Source organism: Mixophyes fleayi, chromosome 4 (assembly GCF_038048845.1).
Source record: "Mixophyes fleayi isolate aMixFle1 chromosome 4, aMixFle1.hap1, whole genome shotgun sequence".
NCBI classification, from domain to species: domain Eukaryota; kingdom Metazoa; phylum Chordata; class Amphibia; order Anura; family Limnodynastidae; genus Mixophyes; species Mixophyes fleayi.
In genome coordinates this window covers 79717944-79741831 of record NC_134405.1, presented here as the reverse complement: position 1 = coordinate 79741831, position 23888 = coordinate 79717944, and the positions used below count along the sequence as shown (strand labels likewise).

Below are 23888 nucleotides of genomic sequence, written 5' to 3'. Positions count from 1 at the left end.
GCAGGCTATTGATGTGTGAAAAATTTGACGTAGGGTTCCCCCTAATTTAATTGAACCAGCACTAGGCAAACCAGCCGGGGTGATAGGCACTATAACAGGGGGGGGACGGGACGCAGTTTGGGTCCCACAGCCATAATGACTAAACACCCACAGACTGTTCAGCGCTGGCCTAGATTCCCTAGGGATTGTGGTCCGCTGAAAAATGTAAGCGGGCCACCCCCCTAGGGACACCCAGGCCAGTGCCGATAGCACTAGGGCTCTTCCTACTACCCCTGGGCTATGGGTAGTAGGGTAATAAATGGGGATTTTGGATAAAAAAAATAAATAAAAAAAAATTGATTTGTGGAACTACATGTCCCAGCCAGCCATGTTGTCCTAAATAGTGTGGGCATGCTGCTACTCTTCCAACTACAAGCACCAGCGTACCCATAGCACCCAGGGCATGTTTGCACTTGTAGTAGAACCACAAGTGCCAACATGCTCTTACACCCACGGCTGGCTGTGATCTGTAGTTCCACAAAGCAAAATGTTAAATAAAAGCACAACACCCTCATTCCAACCACAAATCTTTATTAAAAATAATAAAACCCCAAGAAATACAGTAAACACCCTCATGTACACCATAGATTTTAATTAAAAAAATAAAAATAAAAAAATACTCACCATGGACGAAATCCTCAGTTTTATGATGCTTTACTTACACACACTCATTTACGCAAAGTCCCAACAAATATTTTTACCTTCGAAGAAAGGTCCGGCTAGCCCACTGTCCTACAAATATTTGTACCTTACAAATGTCCATGCTTGGCCAGTGTTCAAATGTTTGTAAATTTCAAAAAATTTACCTCCTTGTAAAATCTTTAATTCTGCTGTACAGGGGGGGCCATTGTTGCTTGCAGTGCTGGGGCCCTTCTTCATTGCAGTGTGGGGGCCCATTCTCTTGTGCAGTGCTGGGGCCCTTCTTGATTGCATTAATTTACTTTTATTTTTTTATAGTAAAATGACTGCCTTAACAACTCTTCATTTCAAACTCGCCAGGACCAATAATAGAGCGCGAGGGGGTGAATGCAAAAAACCAATTGAATTGAGGTTTGTTTTTTTTTAAACGCACGCTCGAACAGGAAAAAACTAGCGCGTTTTTTTTTTTTGCGAGCGCGAAATTTTAACGCATCTCGCTAACAATTGAATACCCCCCCAATTGCCATGAATACTTTCAGCATTATTGCAGCTTAAAGTGGTATTAGTTATGGTATACAGTTTTACATAACTTCTATATGTGAATTTTACAAGTTACTTTTTTTAGATAAACTATTATTCAGTTTTGTGGCCCTTTAAATAAAATCTGTTGCAGTCACCGGTGAGACCTATTAAGTAATGGGAAGGCTGAATATCCAGACAGGAGGTATGTAACAGTATACTTTCAACATCTGGCCATGTGCTACTGTGTCTTATTGTTAGCGTGCAGAGGGACGGATGGAAACATTTACATTATAGTAACGCGCTCTCACTAAATCCCCACCTCATTATAGGGATAACTCAGACAATCTGGATTAGGCGACCCAATGAAGGGAAGATTAATCTATATTGTGTGCTCCTTAAAGAAAGGATTAGGATACATATATAAGCATTGTAAAAGTGAATAAACACAATAATATCATAAACACCAGACCTTATAAATAGAAAACAGACTAGCTGGCACACATCCATTAACGTACATAGAGTAGATGATACAGAATAATTAGGAATCTTATTACTTGCAATGAATCAGGACACACATGACATATCAAATTGGCTTAGGCCATAAAATACATCCCATATTGCCATATATTGCCACATACTTAGTTCCCAAATAGGATGAAAAATTTATAGGAATATTTTCCATGTACCCTGTTAATTTGGGAGCAGCAGTAGTCTGAATTAAGACAATATAATTATTGTGACATAATATGAGTGGGAAAGGCAGAGATTGTCTTGGGAAAGCTAGAAAACATGCAGCCTAGGAATAAGGTACCCCTTAGAAAAATCAGAAGGACATCAGAAAAACGCAAGTAGCTTAGTGACAATATAAATGTATAAACCTGCAGAATGATTGCTTGCCACCAGGGCCCGATAAAGCATCGGACATTATATGTTTGTGTCCAGGATCAGCAGAGGCAGACAGGTATTTTCCTGCACAGTGCATATGTCAAATACTTTTCTTCCACAAGCGATGATAATAAACTGAGCAATTGAGAAAAATCAACTGCTAAGGAGGTGATGTTACTATATTCTGCTGTATGACAGAACCAGCAAAGCTAGAAAATGTTCTGTATCAAAGAGTTGTGGCTAGTGGATGAGACGGGGCCTATGGCACTAAGCAGGGTCAAAGCTAGCAATAGGTGAACCTAGGTAGTTGCTTAGAACGCCAATAGTTAGGGGGTGCCTAAAACACTGAATGAGTAATCCAGTTTTTTTAATGCCCCCACGGTGCTCCCACGTGAAGCCGCTGACATTGAGAAGAATCAGCCGGCAGTCTTTTACCTGTAAAGCTACCGGCTGGTGTTCCTTCATGGACTGGGAGTGTGACATTTGGCTATGATGTCACAGCCAAGGTGCACTCTCCCATTGTGAGCAGAGGATGCTGCTTCCCGCCTGCTAAGGTAAGGAGTATGGGAGGTGCAATGCCCGAGGGGGAGAGGTGGGCATCATTTCCCAGGTGGGGGAGGGCGCTGTCTAGGGCACCCCCCAGAGCTGACACCAAGGACCGTGTCACTACAGGCTCCAATGATCATATATACGGTAATAATAGAGTAGGATTTATGTTATACTTTTGGAAAATAAAAGTGTTTCTAATGAATGTGATGACATGGGACAAATAGTATTTGAAGGAGTTTATACATTTATTAATGTCACTAACAAATATATAACGAACATATTATATAAAAACTATATATAATGGGCCTTATAATAAAATTCCCCATATGCATACACTCACAGTGCTGTCGGGATATCGTGTTTCACATCCAGGAATAGGTCAGGTACACAGCGCTCTTCCTGGTTACATCCATTCCAAAACGGAACCTGAACCGGCAGAGAAGTCATCATCACAGGACATTGAATGCAACAAAATAATAATTAATATTAGGTTTTAAGTCTATGCAACGCTGGAAGGAATATATATTAGGGTTGATCCTGTTTCTTGTTAACAGATTGTTGTAATAAACATCCCACCCCCTGCCTGGTGGCAGCTCCTTCTATACCAGCCATTATTGTGTGCTTATATGATTATTATGCTTATTTTTTCAGCTTTGTTTAATTTATGCCACTAATGCTCCCCACACAAACAGTGTGGAAACATTGACAATTGCCAGCATTGTCAACGGTTTAATAAATGGTAGAAAATTGAATTTGGAAAGAAAATAATGAGTTGCAGGACCTGGGGTTTGTATATCCTGAATGAGACGGTCTGAAAACAACAAGTATCCAGCAGTCAGTCTCTCTTGGTTACACATTAAGCTCTATTATGAATCTGTATGTAATATAAATGGAAATGTGCTAATATTTATTACCTTATATGCGTACTATCATTTATTATGTGACAATGGCATGCTATTTCCATCAGTGTAGGGAAACGTGAGTGAATATGTCACTACCAATTTGCTAGTTGTTTTGGGCTAAATTGTTTTTCTAATATATCACTTTTATGTTGTCAAGAGGGATTTAACTTCTTATTTCTATTCATCTCATCTAGCAAAATAGTTGGAGCAGCAAAACTATACTTGCGTAAACAATAAGTCTGACTTTACTATTCGTAGGAAGATATATTCTAGATCAGGGGTCAGGGAACTTTTTTATCTTTTACCCCCAAATATATTTTGGGGGTAAAAGATTATAAGTTTATTTGTTAGGCGCCACAAGGTATCCGCAGCGCCGCACACAGTACTGCCAGTAGACTATACAGGGTGAAACCATACAGAACAATGAACAAAAAGTACCAATACTTCAGAAACTCCGGCCAGTCATATGCAGTAAAGACAGAGCGGAAGAACAGGTATGGAGACAGGAGGAGAGGGGGCCCTGCTCATACAAGCTTACATCCTAAGGGAGGGTAAACAGACCAGGCACAAGAGGAGCCAGTTGAGGCAAGGGATATATTTAGATACGCCGACGTTACCCCCTTGATTTGAAAGGAAGGAAATCATATATTATTAATTATTGGAATTCAAAATTTTATTGAATCTAATCCAAATTTCTTTGAAAGCTTCAACTTCAAAACTTCATTTTTGATACGAGAGCATCAATATTGGGGCATTTTGATGTCAGAGCAATTTGGATACAGTCTTCAGCGTCCAATCAATTTCTCTGCTTTGTTTTTATGTTCGTTAGAGTGGAAAATCCTTGTTCGCAAATGTAGGTTGTTGCAAAAGGCAGCAACTTTTCGACTGCCTCCTCGTGTGCAATTTTGAATGCCTTTGCAGCTGTTGACATCCAAACATATGACAGATCTGCTTTCTTTTCGAATGCAATACCTGCTTTATTATTGCATCGAAGCTCAAGAAGTGCCTCTGCCAACCCTTGAGGCTCTTTTTGTACAACAGCAATTTCACAGGGAGAGGTTCCTGTATGCACTAGCAGCCATTGACAGGAAGGGCATGGGGGTCTTTGTGGTTCAACAAGCACTAGCATGGCCTTCCCTTAGTTGGTTACCAGCTACTCATAGTTGCACACTATGCTGCTCTTTCCTGCTCACCAAACCCTGCACTTTTCGTGTGTTGAGCAGTAAGCAGACACTTCCATTGAATTGGGTGGAACTTTGGCCACAAAAAAGTGTGCTATATTTCAATTAAAAGTTCCACTTATCGTGCTGGATTGAATAGACCCCTATCATTCTCAGAAACAGGAGAAAGATACCCTTCTAGAGCACTAACATTGTTCCCTAAAATGGCCTAAAGCAGTGCTCCTCACCCAGTGCGTCACGAGATGTTGCTAAGTGTGTCGTGGCGCCAGAGGCAGAACTAATGGAGGTGCAGCCGGTGCAAGGAACCGGGGCACGTGGAGAAAAAGGGGCCCAGGGGCAGATTAGGCACTTCCTGGTGGCGGGCTCCTCCCCAGTATCCAGCCACCTTACTAGCTGTGCCGTGTGGGATCCGTTCCGGGCTGATCCATCCCTCCCCTTCCTGCTCCCCACCTCCTCTCTATTACCTCTCCCCCCGGCTCCCCGCGGTGCACACTAAGTGGGACGCCTCCTTCCCCTGATTACAGGATCAGTGTTACAAACTGTTCCTGAGACATTTTGAATTTGAAAGTCGCCCATAACCCCTGTGTCCCAGAGAGTCCACACACAATCTACTTGTAAGAGGTGTAACAAGTGCAACATCAGATGCGGTTCTGGCTGCAGCTAAGCTTCCAACAGGATTTGATGTATGTAGCAATCACACCCCCACCGGACAACCAATCAGATCCAACCTTGCAGGGGTTTCTTCCTGACCTATCAAGGTATGTCAAATGTTTAAATAAAATATTGTGCACACAGCACTTTCCAATGTCACGGAAAAAACACACCTACCATCTCCTAAGGGAATTTACACTAAGGAATGTGTGCATGTGACAATAGGGAGATATTTGAAAAGTCAATAAAAGAATCATGCCGAGCCTGCTGGATGCTGGAGCATTAAGGAGTGTTTCAACATAATACTTGCTAACATACAGGCACATTTTGCTACACTGCTCTCTTAATGTGCAGCCATGTAACCTGTCTCTGTATGCACTTTGTAAGTCCTGTTTTTTTTTGTATATTTTTGCTTTTGGTGTGCCACGGAATTCTGTGCAGAGCTTAGGTGTGCCAAGGGCGAGAAAAGGATGCCGAGCTCTGGTCTAAAGTATGATTAAACCCCAAGGACTTGTTCCAATGAATGATTTAAAATCGCAATGCAAGTTAGCATTCAGAGAATACTTCATGCACCAGGGTGATTGACGCCGGACCCTGCATGAGACGGCGGTATAACTGCGGGTCAGTCTAACATGCAGGACTATCATGTATGTACAGTATTTAATATAAGTGTCATGTATATAGTCAAGGCGCTCTCCATAAGGACCAATGATACTGTTTTCATCTTCTTACAAGTACCATCTGTCACCACAGAGCAGAGTGCACATGCGTGCTAATGCAAAATGTGTATCTAATTTGGATGTATTTTACTAATAAAATTAATATTAGGTTTTATTTGTGTGTAACGCCCCCCTAGTGGCGTTTTAGTTAAGCCTGCACCTCAGTGAATACAGAAAGGGGTCACCTAGAGGGTAAGCTAGAAGTTTATGAAAAGTTACATAAACTGGTTACCATGGTGATAACCCAGCCCAGCCTGTGAGACTAAGTGAGAGGAAGGAGGGGCTGTCAGAAAGGGGGGAAAAGAGATAGGGCGAGACAGGAGTGGTAGTGATGGGAAATCTTGTTCATTTTGAAGATTAGTTCATTCTGATCTAGTTCACACAAAAGACTAGTTCAAAAGATTAGTTCATTTCACTCAGTAGTTAATTTCGCTCTTTTCACTCATTTGACTCAGTAGTTCATTTAGTTCATTTAGCTCAGTTAGTTCAGTTAGATCACTGGCTCTGGAACACTGCTGAGAGAAGTGATTGGAGACATAGACCTAGGGCTAGATTTACTAAGCGGCGGGTTTGAAAAAGTGGGGATTCTAGCTATCATTTTGTAGAAGGTACTAAATAAATGAAAGCTAGAATCTGATTGGTTGCAATAGGCAACATCCCCACTTTTTCAAACCCGCAGCTTAGTAAATCTAGCCCCTAGTCTATTACACATACTGTAGGCATATATACTACATCTCATTAGATGAGTTATAGTCCTGTTAAAATGATCAGATAAGTTTAATATGTCAGATCATTTTTAATATTTTAAAAAGGGCAATCACTTATACAAAAACTAGTAGTGACATGTTGAGCTCTGCAAAGTTAATTACATTTTCATTATTATTTTTTATTTCCATAATATGCAAATGAAAAAGACCAAAATTCAGAGTATTATAAAGTGTCACTTTTTTGCTTTTAAAATTGAGATCAGTGCAATCAGGATATAGGGGGGATGTATCAAACCTTAGGGGGGAATTTTTACAGCTGTAAAAAGACCCCAAATAGGCATCACGTCACTGGGGGCGGGGCCAAAATGACGCAATTCATGAAGCCCCACCCCCTACACCAATACCCAGCTCCAGGAACTCCCAGACGTAACCAACATAATGTTGCCAATTATGACTAATCAGCTTCTGTCATTTATCTAGCAGTCTATAAAATGACAGAAAATGATTAGTTGCTATGGGCAACGCTTCCACTTTATCTCTCTTGAAGGTTTAATACATCTCCCCTGTATATATGGTGCAGTAAACAGAACTACAGTATATAGCATGCAGCACTCAGCAGTGCAATGTGTCTTGAGCTGACAGGGAAGGGAATGTATCCTGTGACTCATGAGCTAAATGATCTAAATGATTGAAAAGATTCGGAGAGTGGAAAGATTTCAAGAGTGGAAAGATTCGAAGAGTGGAAAGAGTTGAAAGATTCGAAGAGTGGAAAGATTCGAAGAGTGAAATGAACTAGATGAACTATTGAACTCCTGAGTGAGGAGAATGACTCATAGCTCAGTGATCAGCTCCAGAGTCTCACACAATGTCTGAGCACAGCAGTGCCACCTTTGGTAGTTTAGAGGTACTGACTCATGAGTATTAAATGAGAGCTGAATAGAAACAAAAGAGCCAGTGTGAATGAGACAGTGAGTGAGGCTGCTGGGGCTGCTCTGCTTTATCTCTAACTCCACCCACTTGTTTTAGTTCCTGGTGAACTAATCTTTGTCAGAGCTGTGAACTAAATGATTTAGTTCACTTTGAAGATTAGTTCATTTGAACTAATCATTCGTGAACTACCCATCACTAAGGAGTGGAGAGATGTAGCTGGGGACCTGGGAGAGTGGGGTGGAAGCTCCAGGATCCCCCAGCATTGCCTGGAAGTCTGAGCATGGTGACTGTGTCAGGGCAAGGAATGTGTGCCCTGGATGAGGGGGAGAACTCCATGTCATTATAGAGAACCCAAGAGAGAGGGGGACACGTCGCATTGAAGAGACCCTGGAGTGAGGGTTGCTACAAGAGGCATGGTAGCTGTATTGTCTGAGGCTGGGAGTACACAGAGTGAAGTGTCAGAGCCGACAGGAGACATCATCCCCACAGAGGAGGGGTGAGTGAGCTGCAGTTGAGAGGTACACAGAGTGTGTTAGAGCTGCATGGAGGAGAAGCTGCCTGCCTGTTAGCATCCATGTGAGTGCCCCTGCAGAGGAGGGTGATCTGCAAGACATGTGATTTATGTTATATAACATCTGGATAACATTAAGAACTGTGCAGGAGGAGTAATGAGATATATTTGCAACCATATTCGTATTGCTCATTAAGAACTGTGCTGGAGAGAGTGAGGAGATGTATATATTTTTCTTTATTGCTGCAACCATTATGATTATCGTGCTGGAGGAAGAGGAGTGTAAATAAAGAGTTCAGTTTATCATAGAGATGGTCTGGCGCCCAAATTATTGTGACTTCTATTACACTGCATTACAAAGTGACATTACTTGTGTCCTACTAACTACAAAGAAACACCTGTATGTGCAGGGACCCCCTGATCATTTACACCCATGCCCATCAGCTAGCCAGGGCTAGAGAAGGAGGTGCACTGTGTACCCATTGCACACCACACTACACACAGTGACAGGGGGTTACATGTGTAAAGCAGGGGGGAATGTTCTGCTGATCCTGTTCCTTGTTAACTGATTGTTGCTCTCAATAAGCGCCACTACTGCTGACTCATTGCCCTCAGCTTCAGTTTTTGGTACAGTCACTGACCCCCTTCCCTCAAGGATTGGAAACAGTGACATTTGCCAGAATTGGTAATATTTACATAAATGACAGAAAGTTGAATTTGTAAGGAAAGAAAATAATCAGTTTCAGCATCTGGGGGTTGTGTTGGAATAGTCTGCTCATAATATAAGTAATGTGCATAAAGCGGTTTTGTTGTTCTCATGTGAGCAGTATATGTGTAGCGGAGGGTAGAATAGTCTTTTGCTTTACCAAGAACTATCAATACAAACCTATGTATTATAGTTATGACGTTCAAATGTGGCCAAAGCTTCAAACATTTCTTTGTTAGAATATCTATAGAAGTATATGGTGCTATAGAACACTGCAGCCTGAAATGCAACCAAATCCTGACAATGAAAGAGACACAACGCATTTCACAGTTATACATTAGTCAGCTCCTTTCTTCACACTGATTTTCCAGTTAGTGGATTAAACAGATACTAAATATTCATTTCTTGCAGTTACAGTTACAAAATCAGTGGGAAAATCAGTACAGAATTTTGGAAGGCATAAAAAATGACTTTATAGTGTGTCAAAGTGATAACCCTGATTCACAAAGTAGGAAATTAAAGTTTCAATGTATTGGGTCTGGATGTAGTATAAGTACAGTCCTGAAGCCTAGAGGCGGCAGAGAACATACTCACAGGCAATTGTCTCCCGATTAAATACTATGAAGATAATATTGACTAGTATTTATTAAAATTGCATCAAATAACCAATCACTAATCAGCTTTATTTTGTCCAGTGCAATTTAGACAATGAAAGCAAGTGACTGATTGGTTGTTTTGGTTTGGGTTGTGCATCTGGGCAGGAAAAGCAACAAATAAGTTTATTAAAATAATAAGTAATTCAGGTAGATTTAAACATTTCCACAATTATAATAAACTTCCAGATTTTGCAGAGTTAATGATCACTATAACTTACGCATGCATGTATTATTGAGCATTTATTACAGTGTACATATCCCTATTAACTTTATTCCCTGTCTTATTCCAAACATACCGACGCCTTGAGAGATGTAGGCCATCCCTCCTCCAGTAGAGGCCCTTGCTCTGGAAATGCCAGCTCATACTCCAAGGAGAAGGTGATCGGCTTTACATAGTCTGCTGTATCCTGCAGAGGAAAGGGTACATATAAAAATAACACAAAGTAGCTTTTCATACTTGATATCCCCCCTAGTCAGTGATCCCATTCAATCTGGTTTGGGTAGAATCAGCCTTTCCCTGTCTTGTCTGACTCATAACTTGAAACCCAGATCTGGGGGTAAATGTATCAAGCTGAGAGCTTTCCTGCAGGTTTGAAAAACCAATCAGATTCTAGCTATCATTTATTTAGTACATTCTACAAAATGATAGCTAGAATCTGATTGGTTGCTATAGGCAACATCTCCACTTTTCAAACCCGCTGGAAAACTCTCAGCTTGATACATTTACCCCCTGGGCTTTTTTTTTGTTTTGCTTCATGCCCTACCATCTACAGGTATGTTGTTTCAACTGTGACTGTCCTCAAACTGGGGAAATTCAAACAAATTTTGAAGCAGTCCAAAATTTTCGAGCATCTGTAATCATAACTCTTTCAATCTTTAAAGACTGAACATTTCTTAACATAAATTTGTTTTGATTTTTTTAATGTGCACTAGATAGATAAAAGTTATTTGTTCCTTCCTTGCTATAGTTTTACCGCAGATTTGTACCTTTAAATAATGTTCATAAATAAACCTCAGTGGTCTGTTCTATCCTATTCTATAACGACAGATATAGATATTTACAGACCATGACCTGCTGGGTGCATGGCGTCAGATTGAACAGGAAGGACCTATAAGAATCGTACTAGTGCAGAGAAAGTGTAATGGGGAATGGTTATTAATCTCATCTATAAGAGTATCACTAATCTGTTCCCCCAGGAAGAGTTTGACTCAATTAAATAAAGGTGACAAAGTGCTGCAGTAAATCCTCAAATCCCCAGTTTCACACCCACCAACACGTGGAAATTGAGCTGTTGGCACTGGCTGTGCCCACTTGTGGCTCGGATGGTCTTAATGAAGTGCTTGTCTCCTCCAATGTCATCAATAACAGCGCGGGGGGTATATCTCCGCTCATCAATCGTCACGTTGTATTTAATGGCTGAAAACACATACAGACATAGGTGACCTCCAGGATATTATCAATCATATCAACATGAAGATGAGATATTTCTGTAGTTCCTGAGTGTTGTGACATCTCTTTATCATATAATATAGTGTAGTAATAACACATCATCTATCATAGGTAAAGCTCAACACAGAATATTGTGTACATGATTAATAAAAAGTATTCCATTGTCTAAGGTGTATAGGGATTTCCTATTCTAAAGCAGACTGTTATTTTCTACATATCCACTTATAAAGTGACGCTATCACCTATATCACCCCTAGCTACGTATTTTATTGAATTGCTCTTACTAAATAAAACACTGATACTGATAAAAGTTATTGCTCGCTAAAGTCAACAAAACATTTTATACTGTGGCCTCTGGGGGCACTGTTACATTGGAGTCTAAGTGGTATATTTAGTACAAATGTCCAGAAATCCATATCAACTAATTAGCAATTGAATTTGATGAAATCCCTCTTTGGTTGTGGGCAGCATGGTGGCTAAGTGGTTAGCACTTCTGCCTCACAGCACTAGGGTCATGAGTTCAATTCCCAACCATGGCCTTATCTGTGAGGAGTTTGTATGTTCTCCCTGTGTTTGCGTGGGTTTCCTCTGGGTGCTCTGGTTTCCTCCAAAACATACTGGTAGGTTAATTGGGTGCTATCAAAATTGACCCTAGCCTCTCTCACCTCTGTCTGTCTATGTGTGTGTGTTAGGGAATTTAGACTGTAAGCTCCAATGAGGCAGGGACTGATGTGAATGAGTTCTCTGTACAGCGCTACGAAACCAGTGGTGCTATATAAATAAATGGTGATGATGATGATGGTTGTGCTGTGCATCTCGTAAGCCTACCTCAATTGTGCAAATCGAGATGCACAAGCAGAAAGTGCAGTAAGGGTGGTTATTAGGTTGTTTTCACCAGCTCTGGTCTGTTGGAGATCAGGGGGTAAATGTATAAACATGCGGGTTCTTCAACACCCGCGTGTTCGGCGATTAAATTTCAAGCGGCGCTGCATTGTAAAGGGAAGTTTCCCTTTACAATGCAGCGCCGCTTGAAATTTAATCGCCGAACACGCTGAACACGCGAGTGTTGAAGAACCCGCATGTTCATACATTTACCCCCAGGTCTCATCCTATACATTGAATGCATTTTATGCCATCTAGTTGTTCTATGATCGAGCAGATAAATTTTCCCAATGTAAAAACACACAAAAGTGACAGGTGTAAATTAGACAGTCCTGATGCATCTTCCTCTCCCATAAATTAAGCTAAACTGAGCAGTATTATAGGAGAAAAACTGAAAATCTATTTAATAAAAGGGGTGGTGTTAAAGTAATGGGAGGTTGCCCTTGTGATGTGATGTGACGTTTACACTTTTGCACAGTCCGATTTTCCCACCTCTCTGCACAACTAGGTGAAGTTTAGATTGTGGAGGTGTCTCATGAGAGCGTAGAGTAGGTGTGTACCTTCATGTGTGCTGGACTCATCACTCAGCCTCCACTGTGTGCAAAACCAGTGCGTTTCTACTGTGTATCCTGGGTGTTTCTACCATTTGTATCGGTTACATCCCTTGATTTATTTTTCTATTTATACTTATATAGCTGGGGAAACAATCTGGGAAATGTGGATGTTACCTGTTCTGTAATATTTTAAGCACAAATCTGTTGATTGCATCTTGAGTAATTCATTTTGATTGCATTATGTTATTGGAGTTCTTATATACCTGATTAAGTAATTTATTATTTCCTGGAAAATTGTTACAAAATCACACCATGTTGTACATATGTGTAGTCAAGTGCAAGTTGTGGTCAGATCTCTGTCTTGAACTTTCCATACAGAATATGTATTAAACCGGGCTCATATGGCAAAATGCAGATCGCGGCCACAGACCATTACTTAGCAGCTACTCTTAAAGGGATAAAGGGTTAATGTTTACAGAGTGCAACAATATTGTTCCAGTAAAGCAATAAAACTTTAATTGTGACTGTCCATCAAATGCCCTAATAGTGAGCAGGGAGAGGAGGATGAAACCCACTATTTAAACATAAATATATTCTTAGCGCCCCACCAGAAAACATAACTATCATTTGAAAATCATGCTAATATGAATTAGGGATGAATTAAAAAAACATGTACACTGACCCACACTCTGCCCCTGGAATTGGGGTGCTTTAAACATGGGGGAGAAGCAGATGAATGCTGCCATACAAGTGGCTTCTCGTCCGTTCCTCCGGCACTCTTTACTGAAGATGTTGATCTTTGGTGGCTCAAACCTGATGGTGGCGTTAATCTGTACAATGCTGCGGGTCCTGCCAAGGAGAGCACAGAAGCATCAAGTGGTTGTCAGCTCCATAATATTACATATATTAGGGGACACAAATACAGAAGAAAGCAGTGTGAGCATAACTGACAATTGCAGGAAACTTTGAGGTCAGTATGAGATTGTATACCAGGTTGACTATACAGCAGTATGACCATGGTGCTATGGTGTTAGGACCAGGCCCGGCGCTCCCATTAGGCAAGGTTAGGCACTTGCCTAGGGCGCCGGGCTCTGGAGGGCGCCATAGAATAGTAAATAACTTTAAAACTGTGCAGCGACCGCTGACCATACCTGTCACGGCCGCCGCACAGCATTCAGATGCACGGGGACGGGGGGGGAAGAGGCTATTTTGTCACCACCGCCGCCTCTCTGCTCCGTCTCCTCCCCTCCACTTACTAGTGTCAGTGAGTGGAGGGGAGGAGACGGAGCAGAGAGGCGGCGGTGGTGAGACATGGTAAGGAGAGGAGGGAGAAGGGCGCCGTTTTTTTAAAAAATGCCTAGGGCGCCGTGGACCCTAGCACCGGCCCTGGTTAGGACAGGCTCTGTTTTACAGCTGCTGACTGGCTGCAGTGATGTGCTGAGTGATGGGTAAGTTTAGCAGTAGTTCTAGATTTAGGTGATACATTTCATCATGGGGTTCTGTACAGAACTTAAGAATCTTATGGTACCTACTTCCTCTGCGCTGATGGGGCCCCCACAAAAGAGGGTCCACCTTAAAAAGTACGCTTTGTCAGCCACACCTCCTGCTTCCATAATAATAATTGGTACTGGTACTGTGAACGTAAGCAGCCCAAAGCGCTAGTAAGTAACTGTCAAGGCCAACCCTGAATATGGACCTTTATTGTGGGAGCTTGATTTATTCAGAGACTCTAAAAGTGCAGGAAGGGTGGGGATTCTAATTATTAATTTTACAGCAAAAGGTGGATACATGCTTTAGAGCGGTTTATGTTTACAGCATAGTTATTGCATTAAGCAGAAGTAAGGTTAGCACAGTTGTATCTATTCTGTACAGTATCATCCACACACCAAAGTACAACAGCATTTCCCATGGATCCCACTGCCAGGTCCACCAGTCCGTCCTCATTCATATCCATCTCCCCATGAATACTGCAGCCAAAATACACCAGTTGGGGAGATAGGTCAGTGGCAGCAATACGCTGAAAGGGAGAAAATCAAGAACTAAGGTCAACATCCTAATGCACATAGTAAGAGACATCTCCATCCCAAGCACACAAAACATGTCTTTGAAATAGCACAATTACAGCATAATAAGGAGACGGGAGTGATTGCAGCTCTATCAATCTAGAGATATCAGGGTTCTGTTAGCATTAACACCCTATGGCACAAATCTAATTGTTAGAAGAGATTCTCTACATTGTGATGTCTTTAGTGTATTACAACTTTTACTAAATGCATAGTTTCATCTTTCTTTAGTGTATTACAACTTGCTTCATATTTCTGACTTCCTTGTGTGGTTTTCTCCATATCTTTAACAAAATCAAAGCACAGTTTGTCTTTGTCCTTGGATAGGACAGAAAACTACTCTGTGGATACAACTGTATTCAATGTACAGAACATTGTGCTGTGTGGTAGGCTGTAGCTAAGGCAATATTCATAGCAAAGTCTGCCTGGTAGATATGAAAACCTTGATGAGAAACACAGAAGTAACCCCATGATGAAAACACAGCAATAAATTCAGTAAAAGTTGCAGGAAGTTATGATAAAACCAATAAATTAAAGTTGCCTGATACGGGAAACTCCCTTTGAAGCTGCGATAAATCATAATTCTGTTATGAGTCCTATTATAGCTTTGGTTCTTACCTGTTTGTACATTTTCAAAATGTTCTTTTTAAACCCATGGAAGATATAGATTGCACCTTTGTGGCCGTCTTCTAGGGGAGCTCCAATCACCACGTCATTGAAAGAGTCCTGATTAAGATCTGGCACAGCCGCTATGGAATATCCAAAGCGTGAGTTCTGTGAGCTGTCCCAGTCTTGGAGCACCCCATCTGGAACAAACCGCTTCTGTAACAACAACATATATTAAGGTTTCTCTCTCAATTCTACTGGGAACTGGGATTTTTGCATATAAGGAAGATATATTGTCCTTTACACGCAAGGATGCATTTATAACACACACTGTGGGTTCATTGTATATATATATGCTATATTATATGGATTTCATTTATACATTACCCTTTAGGTATAACACACCCTTTATATATAATTATTGTATGCTTATAATGTTCATCTTGGTTTTACTTCACGATATAGAGCCTGATTTTGAGTTAGGAGCAAAGTAATTAAAAGGAGTAACTTTGCACCTGGGCAAAACCATGTTGCATTAGAGGGGGAGGTAAATTTAAAATGTAGGGACAAATTTATAGTTGGGATAGGGCATGTCATAGATTAACTTAAAGTTCAGTGTAAAAATAAATCTATGAAGTATTTGTGTGCTACATGAAAAAACAGCCAGTAATTTCCTTGCATGTAAAAAAATAAGTACATTTGTACCCCTTGCATTGTAACATGGTTTATCCAGGTGCAAAGTTGCTCCTTTTCTTTGCTTTGTTCCTAACTCATAATCAAGCACATAATCTTTTTTGAGTCCATAAATTTTAATTGCTAGTTTTCTTACCTTTGATATAAGGCACAATGAGCCTGTAATAAGCTGCTAGTTTGCTAGACCATAATAGTGAAAATAACAATATGTACTTATACAGAAACATCTACCATTAGAACGTTCAAATGTCAAAAGATGCAGACAGGACGACTCAGACACTGTGATTAGCAGCTCTTTATATAAGGCAACCTATATATAGTCAGCACTGGTGAGCATGATTACTTACTTCTCTCATGACATACACAGAGACCCGGCCACGCTCCCTGACATCACTGAAGAACATTGGAGCTCCAACCAATAAAACATCTGTCACCCCATCACCATCCACATCTACAGAGTCAATTTCACTGCCGAAATATGATCCGATCTAACAGTGAGGAAAGAAAGTCATGTCACATAATGACAACAGTCTGCTCACATTGGAGCACACTTATGCAATGGGCTGCAAAGGAAACAGGTGGTGTTGCCAATAGCAACCAATTAGAAGTTTGATTTCATTTTCTAAACTGCAGTAGAGAAATGACAAAGAGAATCCGATTAGTTGCCATGGGCAACAGCACAATTTGCTTTTGAACCAATTATCATAAATATCCCCCGTCGTAATTTTCCTACATGCTGTAGCATAGCCAGTACATACTTTACACACCAAATGCATACCCATAGTAAATACAGCACTAATGCATCCCAAAGTCATATAACTGGCCACTGCATATCCACTGCAATGGCATGTGATTACCTGCTGCCCTCGAAGAGACTGGTGGATGATGAGGTTGTCCATCCCCTGCATGCTGAAGATGATCACTTTCCCCGTATGGTTGAACCGAGGAGCTCCTGCCACATACAGTCTTACTCGCTGTGGGGTCATCACAGAGGTGACGGTGTAACCTGCACAGAGACAGAGAGAGAACGGTGAGGGCTGAGAATGTGTAGTGGATAAATCACAAACTGCATGAAAAACTATACTGTACTCTAGTAATCCCTAGTATAACAGTACAGCATCAAATGTCTACAGTGACAAAATATTACTGCTTAACAGATTCCTAAATATTATTGTATAAAATTGCTGAGAATAAAGAGAAGGGGACTTATTATTATTAATATTCTGTGCCAGCATATTCCACAGCACTTTACAATTTGGAAACACACAGTAATAAAAGGAGACTGGATATTACAGACAGAGAGGTAAGAGGGCCCTGCTCGCAAACTTACAATCTATAGAATAATAGAGGTTTGATACATGATGTTAAGTGATACAAATTGCATATTGGTTCAGCCAGATAGCAAGGATATAAAGTGCTTAGTGGGCTATATGATCCAGTCACACAGTGACACAATGTTGGTCAGGGGGTCAGAGGGTTGACTGAGTATAGAAAGGACACATGCAAGTCTTCTGTGAACTGTGTAGAGGGCGGTACTAGGGTAAATAAGGGAGGATAAGACAATGGTTGACAAATTTAATAAGCTAGCCTGAAGAGGTGGGGTTTCAGAGAACGCTTGAAGGTTTGAAGACTAGAGGGCAGTCTTGTGGTGTGAAGGAGGAAATTCCACAAAGTGGGTGCAGCCAAAAAAAGTCCTGTAACTGGGAATGGGAGCAGCTGATGAGTGTGGAAAATAATCTATGTGTCAACATGGCAATAGTCAATGTGCAAGATGATGAGTGCATGAGTTAAAGTTTTTGCAGTGTCTGGACTGAGATATGTGCGCATTCTGGAAATGTTTTTTAGATGTTTGTAAAAGGATTTAGATATAGATTGGATTTAGTGAACAATGAATAGTTCTGATTCAAGGATCACACCAAGGCAACAAGTTTGAGGGTAGGATCTATTGTCATGTTGTCAACAAAAATTGAAGTATCAAGTAGGAAACTTCTGTTGGCTGGTGGGAATATTATTACCTTTTTGAGTACGAGTTGGCGAGAGGACATCCAAGATGAATTGGCTGAAAGGCATCAGTAATCCAGGCCAACACAGATGGCCAGAGATCTGGAGAGGATAGGTATATTCAGTTTCATCTGCATAGAGATGATACTGAAATCCCAAAAACGTGTTACGAGCCGCAGCGGCTCCGGGCACGGCCGCAACTCGCTCCCCTCTGTGTCCCGGCCATCGTCATGATGACCGGGACGTCACTTCCGGCAGTAATATGAGAGTTTGGGTCAGAATTTAGTTTTTTTTCAGGATAGGAGAGATCACTGCCTGCTTGAATAGTGAGAGAAAGAGAGAGGAATAGATTACAGAGTTTAGTTAAGTTTAGCATGAGCACAGGAGACAGGGACTGACTGATTTGTGAGGGTGTAGGATCAAGAGGACAGTTAGTGGAGTAGGAAGATCAGAAGTTAGTAGATACTTCATCTTCGTTTGTGGGATCAAATGAATAGATAATGCTAGAGGGTGAAGTGAAGGAATGGAGCTGGCTGTTTGTCCAGAAAAAGGATAACATTTTATGTCGGATCTAATGAACCTTGTCCTTGAAGTAGGAAGCAAGATCTTGGATACTGAGAGTAGTCGGAGGGTTTGCGGAGGAATGGTAGAAAAGAGATTTAAATGTATTAAAAAGGTGTTTGGACTTAGAGGTCTGAGAAGAGATGAGAGATTGGAAGCATGTTTGTTTGGCAGTATCCAGGGCATTTAGAAAGGAGTGATAGTTAGCACTATATGTGAGAAAATCTTTAGGGATAGGAGATTTACGCCAGTGAGGTTTTGCATTGCAAGAAATTTTTTGAAGCGCATTTGTGCCATTAAATGAGCCTCCACATGTTAATGCTTCTGTGACCGAATATAATACACATAACAATATAATACACATACACATAATACAGATTGCTGATGCAGCAACAAGATATAAGCCTGGCACATTAATATGACAAGTGAATACTGGCAGAATCAGTGAGTAGGATACAGAGTGTGTGTGAGCGAGGCTGTTTATACCACAGACATGGTGATGTTTCAGTCTCTTAGGTTGTGTTTCTTTACAGTCGCTAACCGTGGTCCTGATAAACAGCCGAGTTGAAACCACTAATGCCCAAAAGGGTTAATACTGAAAGGTGAGGAATCTTTGGGATGGGATGCAGGAGCCGGCTTAGGATTTCTATGCATGTCTTGGCTCCATACTGTTGGCTTACTGCCTTTCATAACATTATTGTACATGCTTGAAGTATAGAGGTAAGACAATCCCCAATGCAGGAGAGCAGCACTCAGCAATCACACATTCCCCCTGCAGCATTCGCTGGGTCTGTGGTGTGGTAAGCGACTCTGGGCAATGGGCCAGGGCTCTTTTCCACAGGACCCAAAGCAATAAGATCCATGCTGGACATTGCGGATATAAAACACTTATTTTCTCATCACAATTTTCCATGCCATGTTCCAAGACATAGATCAAAATTCAGAACTGGGCATTAACCCGTAAGATGCCTATGATTCCGTATTGTGAATACAAGTTATGTATTAATCATAAAGTATCAAAGAATGATGCCCTTACTCTTAATCCACTTATTATAGTTGTAAATAATATATTTAAGGGGCTGGTACATAGTTTAAGCAATCCTGTATATTGTCATTATTTACAGCAGATGGGAAAGTCAATCTGAGTTAATATATAGACTACATATTAGAGAAGCTATAGGGAGCAGTTAATACATCAATGGAAAAGTTGGAAAAAATGTTATGGGCCAATAATGGTATTAAGAAGAGACATGATCTGGCAGGGGAAAATGAAAGATTCATTTTCTGTATTAGTGGAAATCGCTATGAGGGATTTAAGTTTGTAAACTCTATTATGTGTAATGATTGCCTGCCAAGATTGATTTAATTTAATATTATAAGTCTACTTGGTTTAAAATTGTATAAGCAGACAGGTTTCTCCAGGTGCTGCCAAGTTTTGACTCGCTATAATAACGCGTCTAGGTTCCCACCAAAGCACATAGGTTTCTGCAGCACAATAGTGGTGTTTGGGGAATAGCAGAAGTTTGCACCAGGGCGATGGGAGTATCTGAGTGGATAATAATGGAATAAGTTAGTCTGAGGGTGTTCCTTGCAGAGTACATTGGAGACACATCAGAGTGCCTAGTTTTGTAGGACAGAGCAAATACAAGACAATCGTTCTGCAGACTGAGATCATTGATATGTGATAAGGGGTTGGAGAGGGCACATTTTCAGGTGCGTTCCTTGCGTTGAGGAGGACACACAGCCATTTGCACTTTGCAAAGGACTTGATTTTTGCTCTAGTGCTGAGCTGGTGGAGATCAGGTTTCGTTCTATAATTTTAATGGGACACGCTTTGTGCCTTCCAATTGAACCTCTGTGGAGAAGCACATTTCTAGGTGCAAATCATAAACCAGGTCTACCATGTTAAAGGGTCCAAACTTCTTATCTCAACCAAAGTGGGATCACGCCAGTATTATGACAGTCAAATGGAAGCGTCTGTTCAATGAAAAATACTACAGTAGTTTTAAACTCAAGTTAGGAAAACAAGGTCATATTGTGTATGAAAGTTCCATCATTACATGCCAGTGACCACTATATTGTAATATCTACCACATCCTTTCACTTATAGATATTCCCTCTAAGCAAACTTTCCTCTGAACGATTGCCATTACCAAGGTAAGCTCCGTGGTTCTTAAGCTCGTCAGGAAACTCTTTCAGGTAGGACTCTCTCCGTGGGATAACCTTTCCACTGCCTGTTTCTTTCAGAACGGCTCCATTCCAGTCATATGCTCCAACAGCACCAAGCAATATCCCGTCCTAGCGGAGGAGACATCAATTAGTTATGATATCATAGAGAACAACAACTGGTATAAATTGTGTGTTGAGGTTGGTATTTACACGACACTTCACACCAGGATGGCTGAATCAAGTGTCCACTTTTATTGTCAGGATGGGTAAGGACAGAGGTTTGTTTGCTCACCATATAATGACACCTGTAGCCATTCAAAATCCCTGTGACCCTGTCTCTGTCTAGACATACATCTTCTTTCTAGTCACCAGCCATCTAACTGGCTGCGGTCACCCAGCCCAAACAAACAGTCTTTTATTCTCCTCACAAGCACTAATTAATCAGTAGAGGAACTAATTACACCCATGTGGTGCACCTGTGTATCTGTGTGCTGTATGAAAGCACTAGTGGGAATATAACCCTGTCTGTACATGCAGCCTCTTTGGGATTTCACCTGTCCCTATGCAGGAGAGGTGTGGAAAATAACCGTCTTTGTCAGAATTGATATAAATGAAATTTTTCTGCTTACCTTAATTGAACATAATATATAAGCCTTAGAACATACTAATTGAATATAATGTGTTTCCTTGTTTATGCTCCTGGCTACATTGCATGTGAATGCAGAGTAGTGATCAATAGTTTACTATAAGGGCACAGAACTAACTTTAAATGCTAGATGCATACTGGGCAGATAATGCTGCATAATCGGTCAGGCTGGTGTTATGTGAATCTCATAATGCCTCCCTATTCTATGTTGCATTTATGATGGATTCACCTACCAGTGAACTTAGGATGACGTGCTATGTTCACCAGGGTGGTGCTGGCGAACCTAAGTGTTTGCCTAATTTTCCAATGGTTGGGGATGGAGGGGTTCCTTAAAACACTGAATGAGCGGCATACTCATCCAGTGTTTAAGTGCCTATGTGTGTCCCCAACACACACACGGACCGCCATCTGCTGTTATGGAGGAGCAGCAGATGACAGCTTCTTACCTCAATGTCAGGGATGGGCTGAGAGAGTGGCGCTTGGCTATGATGTCACAGCCAAGTGCCATACTTCCACTGAGGAGCAGAGGATACCATCCAAACCTCTGCTAAGGTAGGAAACATCGGAGGTGAGGGCACAGCACTCAAAGGGGTGGCATCATTTCCATGGCAGGAGTGGTGCTGCTTTTGATGCCCCCACAGATACAGCTGTACATATGGCCATGAGTACGTAAGGTTAGTGTTACACTAGCAAATCAAAATTGCTACAAATTTGTTCCCATATAGATTAAGTGTTTTTGGATGGCACACCAGTGATTTTCCTATAGTGACAGTTGCTGCTGACAGCAATTTAGTCCAGCAGATAAAAAGGTAGTGGAAAATGCAGCTGTATTGGAATCAATGGTATCTGCCAACTACCTGGCCCACATAGCAAATTTACTGCTATTAAGCAACGATTTGTTGCTGTCCTTTTCCACTGCACGTGAAAGCTGAAATTTGAAAGAAAAACTCTCAATATTTACTGTAGGAAAAGATTATTCATGAAAAACTGCTCATAAAGAAAGCTCAGTTACTGCTATGATAAGCCCCTGCTGAACAATCACCAATGTTTATTACCCCAAAGCCAGACTAGCAGAGAAAAGTGTGGTCAAGAATGTGTAATGGGTAAATGAGCTTTGTGTAAACATGGAAAATGTTTAAGAGCAATTTTTATCTTCCTACGAGTGGAAAGGATAGCCTCTGCATTGCATCAGAGAAAAACATATAATTTATAGTGTAGCTTGTTTTTCAGACCACAGGAAACTAGAACAAGGTAAAACTTTGCTGTAGAAATAGAGAACACTTAATCCGTGTATTTTGCATGTCGTAAATAAGGACCAGTGAAAACTGCTATTTTGTGGCCTGTAGCAACAATCAACCTATCAATTCACCAGGAACTACCGACTTCACTTGTCCGTGGTTGCCAGCCATCAGTAAATTATAGTCACATTTGTGCCTGTCAGTAACAATAGAGGATAGTATTTAATTTCACATAGCATTAAGCAACCAATTAGGGCCTGAATATGGGTTTCAGCCTCCTATTTGCAGTCCCTGAACTCAATTTCCTCTATATGCCTCAATTTTACATTTTTGTGCATACTCTCCTTTTTGTTAGAATTATCTCCAGATAATTAGAATTTTAAGTGTACGAAAGGCAAGAGACAGATCCAGAGGCCAGGGTCAGGGTGGGAGTCCGGCTTTTTCTAGGAGTCTGGCTGACTGCAGCCGCAGCCACACTACGTTACCTTACCTGGCGGCCAAGGACCTCCATTTGGCCAATCACCAATCAGAGTAGTAGGAGGCCTCCACACTCTGATTGGTAAATGGCGGGAACTATCCACCAATCAGAGTGCAGGATCCCGTCACATGGCCTGTACTGAGCACCGAGAGACAGTGAGGGACCGCAGGAGGGTAAGTAATTTAATTGGGTCCCCTCTACAGATCTGGGGTCTGTTTTTACACCAATAGAGATGGTGTAACTCTGTAAACTGGCCCATACTAAAAGAAAAGTCTAGATCCGTCCCTGTGATGGACCTAGTGATGGTTTCCAGGACCATCCATTCAGTCATCTACTGGGACAGCAGCATTCTGATTGTAACCTGTAACGTTAATAAAACGGGCGTGTCAAATATTGGTGTGTAATAAGCATCTTTAAGCCATAGCCAGAAAGTCTGTTGAGGTGTAAGGCAGGTGATGACTGACACAGCGAAAGAATATTAAAGTACATGAGGAGAAAAGAGAATAAAAAAAATAAAAGAAGGAAAGAAGAGAAAAAAGGAGAAAAGTAACAAATAACTGTTTAGGCACAGATACTAAAGGGGAAGGAAATAAAGAACAGTAAGTCTGAGGGTGTAAATCTGTTGTAGACTGTATTAGAGGCAGTGTTTGTTGTTCAATAATAGAGTATTGGTAACTGTGTTCCCCCTGTCATCAGCTCCAGTAACTAATATAGAGCCTTCCTAGATGGGATAAAAAATAAACATTTTCAATACTTCTGTAAGCCCTGCTCCCTCATTATTATTTATGTAGCACCAATCATATTAGGCAGCGCTGCACACAGAATGTTAAATCATGCACGTTAGTGGAGCTTACAGTGGATTTACAGTGTAAATTCCCTATCACACACTAGGGTCCATGTTTGTCAGCAGCCATTTTACCTATCAGCTTGTTCGCTTGTGGAGAAAAAAC

At 41.1% G+C, this 23888-nt stretch overlaps 1 protein-coding gene across 1 annotated transcript in view; it reads right to left on the bottom strand.

The window, feature by feature from the left end:
* ITGA11 (integrin subunit alpha 11) overlaps positions 1-23888 on the bottom strand; it is an 86622-nt gene that overhangs the window by 15069 nt on the left and 47665 nt on the right. Inside the window, exons 11-19 of the mRNA XM_075207565.1 lie at positions 20561-20705; positions 16703-16851; positions 16193-16333; positions 15165-15368; positions 14370-14500; positions 13166-13332; positions 10869-11014; positions 9894-10004; positions 2975-3060 (exon numbers count right to left, since the gene is read on the bottom strand). Of these exons, the coding sequence (XP_075063666.1) occupies positions 2975-3060; positions 9894-10004; positions 10869-11014; positions 13166-13332; positions 14370-14500; positions 15165-15368; positions 16193-16333; positions 16703-16851; positions 20561-20705 (1280 nt within the window). The remainder of the gene's footprint in view (positions 1-2974; positions 3061-9893; positions 10005-10868; positions 11015-13165; positions 13333-14369; positions 14501-15164; positions 15369-16192; positions 16334-16702; positions 16852-20560; positions 20706-23888) is intronic.